At 37.1% G+C, this 12,395-nt stretch overlaps 1 protein-coding gene across 3 annotated transcripts in view; it reads left to right on the forward strand.

The window, feature by feature from the left end:
• The first annotated feature begins 3,853 nt into the window (after window positions 1-3,853).
• FASTKD1 (FASTK mitochondrial RNA regulator 1) overlaps window positions 3,854-12,395 on the forward strand; it is a 35,317-nt gene continuing 26,775 nt past the window's right edge. The window contains exons 1-3 of one of the 3 annotated variants that reach the window (XM_016200965.2): window positions 3,854-3,874; window positions 6,335-6,852; window positions 10,025-10,093. In XM_016200965.2, coding sequence (XP_016056451.2) covers window positions 6,518-6,852; window positions 10,025-10,093 — 404 coding nt within the window. In that variant the 5' untranslated portion in view covers window positions 3,854-3,874; window positions 6,335-6,517. Of the gene's footprint in view, window positions 3,875-4,978; window positions 5,351-6,334; window positions 6,853-10,024; window positions 10,094-12,010; window positions 12,102-12,395 lie in introns of those variants that run through there. The other 2 variants (XM_016200890.2, XM_087819799.1) reach the window with 2 other exon arrangements.

A 12,395-nucleotide genomic window follows, 5' to 3' on the forward strand; every position in this document is an offset into this window, starting at 1 on the left:
TTGAGGATATGTTACAGATTATCATACCATAATTAACATGTTGAAACATACAAAGGTAACATTACTAATCTTGTTCTATGATATACCATCTTCCAAGAAAAATAGACATATATTGTAGATGTAAGAAACATCTAAACCTGTAGAGAATTTGTATGAGTTTATTTAGGCCAAAATGACAACAACTACAGGGCAGCAAAATCTCAAATTGAGAATATGCTCCAGAGAATGGCAGCTTTGCGATTTATTTTAGACATTAGAATCAAAGGAGGAGAGGTAAGGAGGGTTAAAAGAAATCCATTGGTGGTAGATTAAGATGGTGGGAGAGCCCTAGCCGTTTTTGCTCAGTGGTTAGAGTGTCCAGCCCACGGACTGAAGGGTCCCGGGTTCGATTCCGGCCAAGGGCATGTACCTTGATTGCAGGCCCCATCCCGGTTGGGCTGTGCCAGCAGCAACCAATCGATGTGTCTCTCTCACATTGATGTTTCTTTCTCTTTCTCTCTCTCTCCGCCCCCCACCCCCGAAAAAGCAATGGAAAAAATATTCTCAGGTGAGGACTGAAAATAAAACTAAAACAAAACAAAAGATGGGAGAAAGCAAAGTGGGGAAATCTCTGGGATTGGATAAAAAATAAAACAGATACTTCTTTTCCATTGGTGGGTACAGGATAGTTAATAGCACAGCACATAGAGTTGGTATTCAGGGAACAAGATGACAGTGAGGGGTCCTGGGGTCTGGGTTTTCTGGGGGTGGGTGTTTCCTGAGGGGTCCGGAAAAGGAGATGACGCTGACATTTCAAAGGTATGTTATCTTAGATTCAAAAAGACAAGAGACTCACTTAAGGTAAAAGACCTTTGTTAAGGAAGCTACAGGCCTAGGATGTGACTACCTGCCATAACCCTCTCTTAGAGATTTTTATGTTCAGATCATACTATATGGTTAATTTTAATTTCTGAGTTTGTAAAGCCTGCTATACAGGCCCCCCTTGAGCTTGTCAGTTTTAGTATGAGATGTCTTTTAAATCTACAATATGAAGTGACTGAGAATTATTTAATGTAAGTACTGTGGGGCTAAAAGAATACTTTCCCTCCCACTTTCTAAGTTTTAGCTGGGCTAATAATCAAATTAACAGAGACAGATTAATAGGAGAAAATCAAAATTTTAATACATGTGCATGGGGAATTCACACAGTCATGAAAATTTTAGCAAAGCAGATTTAAAAGAACCTATATGATCAATTGCTATACTTCTTGAAGTTATATAATCAGGCCAAATTCATTGAAACTAGACTTATGCAGTAAACAAATTAGTCTTAATTTGGCTATCTTTAAGAGAAATGAGGGTGATTTTAGAATGAAAAATTGTTTCAATAGGAGCTATAATACACAGATGTGGATATTAGATTCTAGTTTAGTTGACTTTAAAGTTTTATTTTTCATCTGTAAGCTGGACTGAGTCCTTATTTTCTTTCTTTATCCTCACTCGAGGATATTTTTTCCTTTGCTTTCAGGGAGAGTGGAAGGTGGGGGATGGGGAGAGGGAGAGAAACAGAAACATTGATGTGAGAGACACGATTGCTTGCCTCCCGCTCATGTGCCAACTGGGGCCAGGGATTGAGCCTGCAACTGAAGTACATGCCCTTGGCTGGAATCGAACCTGGGACCCTTCAGTCCTCGGGCTGATGCTTTAACCACAGGCTAGGGCTGTTTTCTTAAATATTTGGCTACAACCCTCTGAACCAGAGATTTTCAACTGGTGTGCCACAAGAATTTGTAAAACACGCAGCATCTGACTATTTGGTCAGGGGCACTGACCTCTTTTCCCTTAGATTGTCAAAAACATGACAACAGCCAACACAATAGCAGTCTGGTATGAGTGAATCAAAATTATACCTTTTTTTGGGTCAGATTGGCAAAAAAGTTAATATATTTTTGGTGTGCCACAGAATTTTAGTAATTAGTTTACGTGTGCCATGAGATGTTTCTCTGCCTCTCTATCCCTCTCCCTTCCTCTCTGTAAAATCAATAAAAACATTTTTTAAAAAATCCATGAAAGCTTAAATGTTGTAGTTCATTGGCTAAAAGATTTATTTTTTGAAAAATTAGAAAATTCTGTTTTGATGATAATAAAACTATTTTATTTTGTCTTTAAATCTTATATTAAAAGTGACCTTAAGTAATAGCTCCTCTAAGAGTGCCAGCTGGAGCTAAGTATATTTCAAAACACTAGCAGTATCACAGCAAATCTTGTGTCTGCTCGAAGTGTAGAATGGTCATACAAACTAATTACGCAAACAACTACCTTTTAATGAAATATGTGGTCCAGAATGTTAATTTATCACCAAAATATATATTTCCCCTTCTTTCAGGACACATGCCAATATTACATTTCCCACCTTGTAATTGAGTTTGGCCATGTTCTCACTGATGGAATTAGAGCCAAAGTGGCATGTGCTAGCTACTTCCTAGTTTAGGCCATTACTTCTTTTTTTTTTTTTTTTTTTTATCTTTATTGATTTCAGGGAGAGGAAAGGAGAGGGAGAGAGAGAGAGAGAGAAACATCAATGATCAGAGAGTCATTGATTGGCTGCAGCCCGCAACCCGGGCATGTGCCCTGACCAAGAATCGAACCCTGATCGCCTGGATCCTAGGTTGACGCTTAACTGCTGAGCCACGCCCAGCCGTGCTAGGCCATTACTTCTTCTGTTTCCTGCCAGTCAAGACCCAAGGTAACATACCCTAATTATGCTCTGGAGTATGTTGGAATAACATTATGGAAGGAAGTGAAGTTCCTGAATGACTGCATGGAGCAGAGTTGTGATCTGACTTGGCTCACGCACCTCACACCTATTGTGTAAAAGAGAAATAAATCTTTTGTTCTTTAAGCCACAGTATTGTTGAAAGTAACATTTCCTTTTACTTGCAACAGCTTGTTTCTTGGAACAATAAATCCATGTCAAATCCATTTGGGATCCTAGGTCATTGCTTAACAGATGAGCCATGCCTGGCTGGGCCTAATGATTATTGATGTTTTTTCATGTCCCTATGGCCATAGAGAAATGTCTATTCAAGTTCCTTGCACATTAAAAAATATTCTTGTCATTGAGTTATAGGAGTTCTTTATATATTCTGGATATTAATCCCTTATCAGATGTATCATTTGTAAGTATTTTCTCCTTATGCCTTTTAGATCAAATTTATTAAAATATCCAATACTAGAATTACCCTTGCTTCCTCACAGCATCCAATGTAAGGAAAAGTGCTTCTTAAATCTCCCCAAATCACTTAACACAAGGCTAAAAACTTTATATAAAAAGTTCTTTTTAACACCTGAATTTAACACCCCTGGCGTGTGTTCTGCTTCACTGCAACCAACCAGTAATCCCAACTTTGTTTAACTCTAGGTGTATTCCTGGTGGTTTTTCACTGAAGGGTATTGTCACAGGTCATGCTCAGTTTCATCCCTACAGGAAGAAACAAAATTCCACACGGGTCTTTTCCATGTTTACGTTTTCAAATTTAATTTTCTAAATATTAATTTTTATTGTATATTATAAAAATGTCAGCCTTTCACGACCGAGGTAAGACCTCGGATAGTTGAGAAACACTGACCTAAACGACGTGTAACTTAAAACAATTTTAAGACGTGCCGCCCACCGTCTCCCTCAATGGGAAACTACAATGCCCAGAATTCCTCCAAATGCGTAAGCGACGTCTCCTCCGGCGACCTCGCCGCGAGGTCCTCTGGGGCATGTAGTGCGCTCATTCTGCTCTGCACGCTGAGCTCTCCGGCATGTTTTCCGGTTCGGGGACAGACAGCACCCAAGGAAAGGTGATGTCTCCAGAGTAAAGGCAAAAAACAGTGATATGAGAGAGGGGTGAGCAACACAATCGAGCCTGTTGTGTCTTTCGTTTGGGATTGGGGATCAGGACTAGCCTTGACTTCTGAATTATCCTTACCAGCCTTCTCTTGGATCCTCCTGAAAAGTTGAAGGGCGTTGAGGAAAGAACTTGCCGGCAAGTCAGGGCAGGCAGCTGCGGTGGGTTTTATTTTGAAACCCAGCACGTTTTCAGGGTTCGACTGAGAAACCGAGGCCTTCTAGATAATTGGGTTTGTTTCCGGAGCGCGGAGATCGAGGGTAGGGGCTGAGCGCACGCCGGCCGGGCCCGAGGGACCACATTTACTCGTTCAGCGCTACTGTGTGCAGGGCGCGGAGGATGCCTGCCGTTTGCGAGGGGTATCACTGTTTAGCCTGTACTGTACCAGTTCACAGGTGGTACCTATCGCTCATTTATAGCCCCAAGGCCCCTCTTTTGGTTAATTATCCCCCCCAAGGTCACTTAGCTGGGGCAGAGCTGGGGACTTGACACCTTGGTGGTCTAGCCGTTGAGTTGCACCCACTTTCAACCGTGGAGAGACGGGAGAATCTGGAAGGTAACTTTGCTTAGTGCAGGGTTTTCTGTGTTATGTGTGTGACCCAGGTGGCCTTGGGTCAGGATGCTGTACTGATTGCCACAAAGTAGTCAGTACTCGCTCATTGTTTTTTTCTTGTGAGCTTGGCATAGCCATAGAGAGGAGTCCAAGCATACTTTTAGTGTTGGTTTGTTGGGCTGTTCAAGTTGAAAGACAAAAAACGGTATGGTTGTCCCAGCTTCACCAGTACTAGAGTCGTTTTTAAATCGTTTTCAGCCTAGCGTTTCTTATTTGTAAAATGCAAACGGTAATATCTACATGGCAGGTTAGTTCAGAAAATTTAATGACATAATGTATTATGAAAATCCTTTGTAAAATGTTGCAGAAGTATTAGATAATGTGATTTTAGTCCCAGCTTTGAAATCATTGTTTCTCAACTAGAAATATAAACATTTATAATATATTTTAATTATTGTTATTGATGAGGGACAGAGGTGGGAGGGAGAAATGTTGATTTGTTGTTCCACTTATTTATGCACTCATTTGGTTACTTCTTATATGTGCCCTGACAGGTGAATGAACCCTCAACCTTGGCATATCCAGACAACGTTCTAACCAACTGAGCCACCCCACCAGGGCTTATAACATATTTCTAAAACAAATTGTTTTTCATAATTATCTTTAGTTCATGTATTGCTTCACCATGTCTTATTTCATTACTTGATTTTTTTAATACTTTCTGATTGGACCTTAAATCATCTTGCTTATTGGTTAAAACCTATCTAAGGTCAAAAGTGACTAAATTGTTTGACTTATTTTGGGGCACCAGGAGAAAGGAGCAAGAAATCCTGAAAGCAAATATACCAGAGAGTTATCCTGCTGAAAAAAATTTTTAATTATGGCTCTGAATTAATGGCTACTATTTGTAGAAACTTTAAAGGTGAATATTTATTTATTTATTGCAAACAGTTTCACTCTTTTTTTTGGTAAATCCCCACCTGAGGACATGCTTAGAGAGAAAGGTAGAAAGAGAGAAACATCAATCTGTTGCATTCTGTAAGCTCCCTGACCTGGGATCAAACCTGCAACCCAGGTATATTCCCTCACCTAGCATCCAACAGGGAACCCTTTGGTGTACCAGACAGTGCTCACTAGCTGAGCCACTCAGGCCAGGCAACAGTTTTACTTAAAAAGACAGTTCTGATTTTGGGATTTTTTTTACCCTTTTGCTGTTACGGTCAAATTTGAAAACTTTATGTAAATGTTAGATGTAACAATATTTAAAAAATAATTTTAAGCCCTAGCTGGTTTTTCTAAGTGGTTAGAGCTTCGTCCCTTGGACTGAAGGGTCCTGGGTTCGATTCCCGGTAAAGGGCACATACTTTGGTTGCAGGCTTGATGTCCCTGTCGGGGGCATGCGGGAGGCAACCAACCAATGTGTTTCTCACATTGATGTTTCTCTCTCTCTCTCTCTCTCTCTCTCTCTCTCTCTCTCTCTCTCCCCCTTCCACTATCTCTGAAAAAGCAATGGAAAAAATATCCTTGGGTGAGGGTAAAATAAAAAATAAAAAAATAATTTTAAATTATAGTTGACATGCAATATTCAGGTGTATACATCATAGTGTTTTGACATTTATGTACCGCATAAAGTGATCACCATGACAACTTTAGTACCCATCTGTCACTGTACAAAGTTATTATGATATTATTGACTCTATTTCCTATCAAACATTTTTTAAATGGAATGCAGAAAGAAGCCCCTTTTCCTGGACATTTAGTTTTGGATCAAACCCTACTATCTAGTTCAGACTAAGAACAACATATCTAGTTAGTGCAAAAAAACTTGTTACTTTAATTTGAATGTTGGAATTCATTTGATATTAGTCATATAAGTATAACCATCTTAAACCAATTTTTTTTACAGAAGCTGTATATTGGAGTGGGATTTGGAGTCATCATAATGGAAGCAAAAAATATAAAGGAAAAACAGTTATTTTTATTCCAGCATATTGTACCTGGCTACTAGTTACAAATGGTTTTCTTGACCCAGGAAAATTTGTGGTGTAAATGAAAAGACACCTTTTTTCTAGACTCAGTGTTTACAAATATGCTTCGCCTAAGAGCTATTTGTGCATTCTCCTGGAGAGTGTTTCACTTTCGACCCTTCAGTTGTGAACCATTAATTAGCCAGATGGATAAGTGTACAAATGAAGAGCAAGTATTTGATCTTATTGAAAAAAACAAAGCCATACTTTCAGAAGAGCAAGTGAGATGTGCATTTAATATACTTTGGCAATTTCAAAAACAGAAGACCAGCTTGTTAAAAAGTGTTGAATATATCAGAGACCATCCCCAATTTCTTACTCTTTATAATTTAACTGCAAATAAAATGGAATTTATGAATGACGATAACCTGGTGAATGTGTTGTACATCACACAACAGTAAGTAACGTATTTTTAATTTTATAGAAGTGATTATGATTATATTTTAACTTCCTAAACGTCTCTTTAAAATGGAAAACAAATTTTTCTTATAATTTAGTTTTCCTGATCATCTAAGATTTTAAAGATGTTTAGAGGATATTCTTTGATTGTGGTAGTCATTTCACAGTATTTGCATCTCAAAACATTGTGCAACCTAAATAAATACAATTTTTATTTGTTAATCGTAACTCAATAAAGCTGGGGAAAAATTTAAAAAGGAAGAAAATTTTACGTTGTTTGCAAGGGAACCCAGCCTCCAGAAGAACTGACCTCCCTAAATAAAGGATTCAGCAATTATATAAAGGAAAAAAGCACAAAAAAATTACAGTTAGCCTGTTTATTAGTCTCATTGGTAGAAAAATAGGAAAAATAGCAGTTTTCTCACATGATTATCCAACTTGCAAGGGCTATTTAAGTAGCTGTAGATGTTAACATTGCACAAAGCAGAAATACAGTTGTTGTTTTTAGGGAGTCAGCATATAATAAAGAGGCTTAAAGCTTTACTTATTTGGGGGATGGGTGTTAGACTAAAAAAGAGTGGCTCTTCTATTGTTTTGGTGGTCTTTCTGAGATTGCAGAGTTTTTTCTCTGATGTACATGAAGAAAAGAGGATATGTAATGATGGTGGGCAAAATGCCAGTTTTGCTTTCTCAGTGGTCATGTTAGTTTGGAAAATACTGATCAGACAAAATTAAACAGATTTTTATTGCAGGACTCTTCAGAGCCATTGATATGCCAGTATATATTGTGAATATCTAAGTGGGCATTTTCCAAACTTATTTAACCACAAAACATTGTGTTGAACATTTCACAAGACTGATCTATGTCAGGCACAGATGGAGAAATGCTGCTTGGTAATGATTTGCCTAAAAACTTCATTTCTATGTTCCTCAAGTCATATTTTAATAAGGAAAGGATTTCAAGAATAGAATATAATTGTGCTTTCAAGTTTTTTAAACAGCATGTAGTTTGATTTTGCTTCATGACTCAATCTGAAATTCTTTTCTTTTAAGAGATAAAATATTGAAGCCTTAACATTATAAAGATGTTGAAGTTGGTTAAAATGAGAAATGTTTATGCATACAATATATAGTATATGTGGCTTAACTGTATATGTAAAATATCCATTGTTAGCGAAGGTATACTGCAGGGGTGGGGAACGTCCAGCCAGTGGCCTGTACTGGCCCTGCCAAGGCCTCTTCAAAGAGAAGCAGTTCAGGCATCACATTAGGGGTGAGTTAATGAAATGTTTGATGAAATATAGCAGGTTAATTTTTAAGTTGATAATTTTGTATGGCCTGTGAATGATGTTATAAATATCCAGATGGCCCTTGGCAGAAAAAAGGTTCCCCACCCTTGGTATACTGGAACAGGAATTCTTATATACTGCTGGTAGTGTAATATGTGTCATGAACTTTATTAATTTAAATTTTATTTTTCGATTACAGTTTACATTCTATATATTTTTTGTATTAGTTTCAGGTATACAGGTTAGTGGTTAGACAATCACATACTTTACAAAGTGATTCCCCTGATATTTCAGGTACCCACCTGGCATCATACATAGTCATTACAATATTATTGACTATATCCCTTATGCTATACTCTACATTCCTGTGACTTTTGTAACTACCAATTTGTACTTCTTTTTTTTGTTTTTAATATGTTTTTATTGATTTCAGAAAGGAAGAGAGAAAGAGAAACATCAATGATGAGAGAGAATCATTGAGCAGCTGCCTCCTTCATGCCCCCTATTGGGGATCGAGCCCACAACTCCAGCATTTGCCCTGACCTGGAATTGAACCGTGACCTCCTGGTTCATGGGTCAATGCTCAACCACTGAGCACCACCAGCTGAGCCCCATTTGTACTTCTTTATCCCTTCACCTTTTTCACCCCATCCACCAGCCTCGCTCCCCTCTGGCAGCCACCACTCTGTATCTATAAGTCTGTTATGTTGTTAGTTTGTTTTTGTTCTTTAGATTCCACACATCAGTAAAATCATACAATACTTGTCTTTCTCTAACTGACTTATTTCACTTAGCATAATACCCTCTAGGTCTATTCATGCTGCATATCATGAACTTTAAAACTACTCTTGGGCCCAATAATTTTGCTTCTAAGGTTTATCCTAGGAAAGTAATCTGAGATACATATAAAGATTCTTGTACATGGATATTCATCTCAGCATTGTTTATAATATTGAAAAACTAAAATTCAAATAGTAGATGAGTGTTTAAACAAACAATACTACATTCACTTAATGGGATAATATACAGTCATTAAAAATTACGTTTTGAGGACTATGTAATTACTTGCACAAATGCCCACAATATAATGTAAACTTACTGAAAAAGGCAGGATATAGAAATGTTAAAGAAATATGTGTATTTCATATGTGTGTAGAAAAAAAATAACTGGAGAGAAATGTTCCAAATTAATAATGGTGGCTACTTATGAGTAGCAGAGTTACAACTGATTTTTATTACCCTATTAAAATTTTTCTTTATTTTACACACTTCATCCTATAGAAATATTTTTATAATTAGAGCAAAGTAATGCATGTTATGTGCACTTTTAACATGAGATACATCTTTGAGCATTTTTATTGTTCAGTGGAGTGCATTGAAACGAGCAGATAAAAGGGTGAGAGGGACATGAGATAAAGTATAGATGTTTATTAGGTTGTAACAAGAAATAAGAATTCTGAGCTCGGCTGACATGGCTCAGTGGTTGAGCATCATCATATGATCCAGAAGATCGCAGTCCAATTCCTGGTCAGGGCACATAGCTGGGTTGCGGGTTCGATCCCCAGTGAGGGCCGTGCAGGAGGCAGCCGAACAATGACTCTCTCACCCTTGATGTCTTATTTTTCTCTCTCCCTCTCCCTTCCTCTCTCTGAAATCAATAAAGATATATTTCTTAAAAAATACAAAACAACAACAAAAAACATTTAAAAAAAAGAAAAAAAATCAGAATACTGAAATGGGAGTGGACCAGAAATAAGGACTGACTGTGTAAAAGTATAATAACCCGAGGTTCACTTTTACATTATAACTCTTATTACATGTGTTTTTAATAATTTAAAAATGCATATGTATGGAAAATTATTTTCTCTTGTTTTTATTGAGGTTTGCTGTTGAGGCCCATGACCCACTAGTTGAAGCACTAGTGACAGAAGCATGGAGAAGACTGGAAAGGCAAGTACTCCGAGTTCTTCACCTAAGGTCAGGGTTAGCACAGTGAAATCTTGTAGGAAAGGAATGGGAAGTGTGTTTTTCCTTAAGGGAGAAGGAAGGAAGGAGATTGCTTCTTAAAGCTAAAGCCATGATTAATTCTTAACAATTATAGTTACATATGGGCCATCTCTGTAGGTCCTTGTTATGAGGGCTGGATTACATAAACTGGACCAAACAGTTCTCTGGGGTTAGAGATTTTACAGTTTACTAAATTGTTATTTTAGCTAATCTCATTATCTAACCCCATCTGTCTTTTCATCCTCATTATTTTTGTATTCCCTCTACCCATAACTATTCTTTATTGAGAGTAAGGAGAATAATCTTATCCCTTTTGTGAGCAATCCAAACTATTGAATCTTTGGGGTTAAATTTGGTCATTGTTGATGATAGCTTAACACATTTTATTTTTCTTCAAAGCAGCATTAGGTGTTATGTTTATTGCAAAGCTTGAACAAATCTATTGCAAAATACATGCTTAAAAAATTTTTGTTTTTGCCCTGGCTGGTTTTGCTCAGTGGTTAGAGTGTTGGCCCTCAGTCTGAAGGGTCCTGGGTTCGATTCTGCCCTAGGGCACGTACCTCAGTTGCAGGCTCGATCCCTGGTCGGGGTGTATTTGGGAGGCAACCATTCAATGTGTCTCTCTCACATCTCTCACATCGATGTTTTTATCTCTCTCTTTCCCTTCTACTCTCTCTGAAAAAACAAACAAACAAAAATTTTGGCTTTACCTTATACTACTTAAACAATTAAATTACAAATGTAGTTATACTTCCCAGTGAAGGAGACATTTATTTTTAATTTTCTTCATTTCAAAAACAAAACAAAACCACAAAATAGCCCAAAAAATAATGACCTTGTTCTATATGGTTTTTATTTGTAGCAGTACTTTTATTTTTATAATACAAAGTTATACAAATTTAAAAAATGCTAATTTGTATTCCGTATATTGAATTTCTAAGAGTCATAGAAGAAGCATTAATTTATGATTTTTTATATCTCTCTGCCTTATGATGTTAATTTTTTGTAACTACAATAGCTATTAATCAGTGATTATGTTAAATTATTTATGAATTTGTTACATAAATATAATTTGTAATGATTCAAATAGGATAGGTTACTATGATTGGCACTATGTGATGGATCATAACTAGGATAATAGCATATATTTGAAATTCAAATGGAAGATTTTATTTATTTATTTATTTATTTATTTATTTATTTATTTATTTATTTATTTATTAAAATATATCTTTATTGACTTCAGAGAGAGGAAAGGAGAGGGAGAGAGAGAGATAGAAACATCAATGATGAGAGAGTCATTGATCGAGCCTGCAACCCAGGCATGTGCCCTGACCGGGAATTGAACCCTGATCACCTGGGTCCCAGGTTGACGCTCAACCGCTGAGCCACGCCTGGCCAGGCTCAAATGGCAGATTTTAAACATTTATGAAAATAGAGAGATTAGTTTAATGATCTTCCAAGTACCCATCACACAGCTTTGACAGTTACCAATGTATGTATAGCAGTCTTGTTTTATGTAAATCACTTCCCATTCCCTCCTTACCCTTAAGTATATTTTAAATTGATAAGTACTCTTAAAAATATATATTATCACAATGCCATTATAATACCTATGAAGTGAATAATAATTCCTAATATCACCTAATACCTGGTTTGTGTTCAGATTTCTTTCATTGCTCTCTAAAGGTCTTTTTATAGGTGATTTATTTAAATCAGTATCCAAACAAGGTTCACACATTATATTTGGTTGCTTTGTCTCAAGTTTCTCCCTCTTTTTTTTTTTTTTAATTCTCACATGAGGGTATTTTTTTCCATTGCTTTACAGGGAGAGTGGAAGGGAGTGGAGAGGGAGAGAGAAAGAGAAAGACATTGATGTGAGAGAGACACATTGAATAGTTGCCTTCCGCACATGCCCTGACCATGGGCAGGGAGTGAACCCACAACCCAGGTACGACAGGGAATCAAACCCGCTATTTCTGTAAGCAAACATTTGATTGAGGAATATTATATAAAATTACACCAATCATAAATGTACAGCTTGATGTATTTTCACACACTGATTACTCTGTGTAAAAGCACCAAGATCAAGAAACAGAACATTAGTCCCCAAAGTTCCTTTTACCCATTCTTCCAGTCATGTCCCCTCACCCCAAGAGTACCCACTATCTTGCCTTCTCATATATTAGCTTTGTTTTTATAGAAATTGAATCCTATAGTATGTGCTCATATCTAGTTTAGTTCA

This window comes from Miniopterus natalensis, chromosome 8 (genome assembly GCF_054644295.1).
Source record: "Miniopterus natalensis isolate mMinNat1 chromosome 8, mMinNat1.hap1, whole genome shotgun sequence".
Taxonomy (NCBI): Eukaryota; Metazoa; Chordata; class Mammalia; order Chiroptera; family Miniopteridae; genus Miniopterus; species Miniopterus natalensis.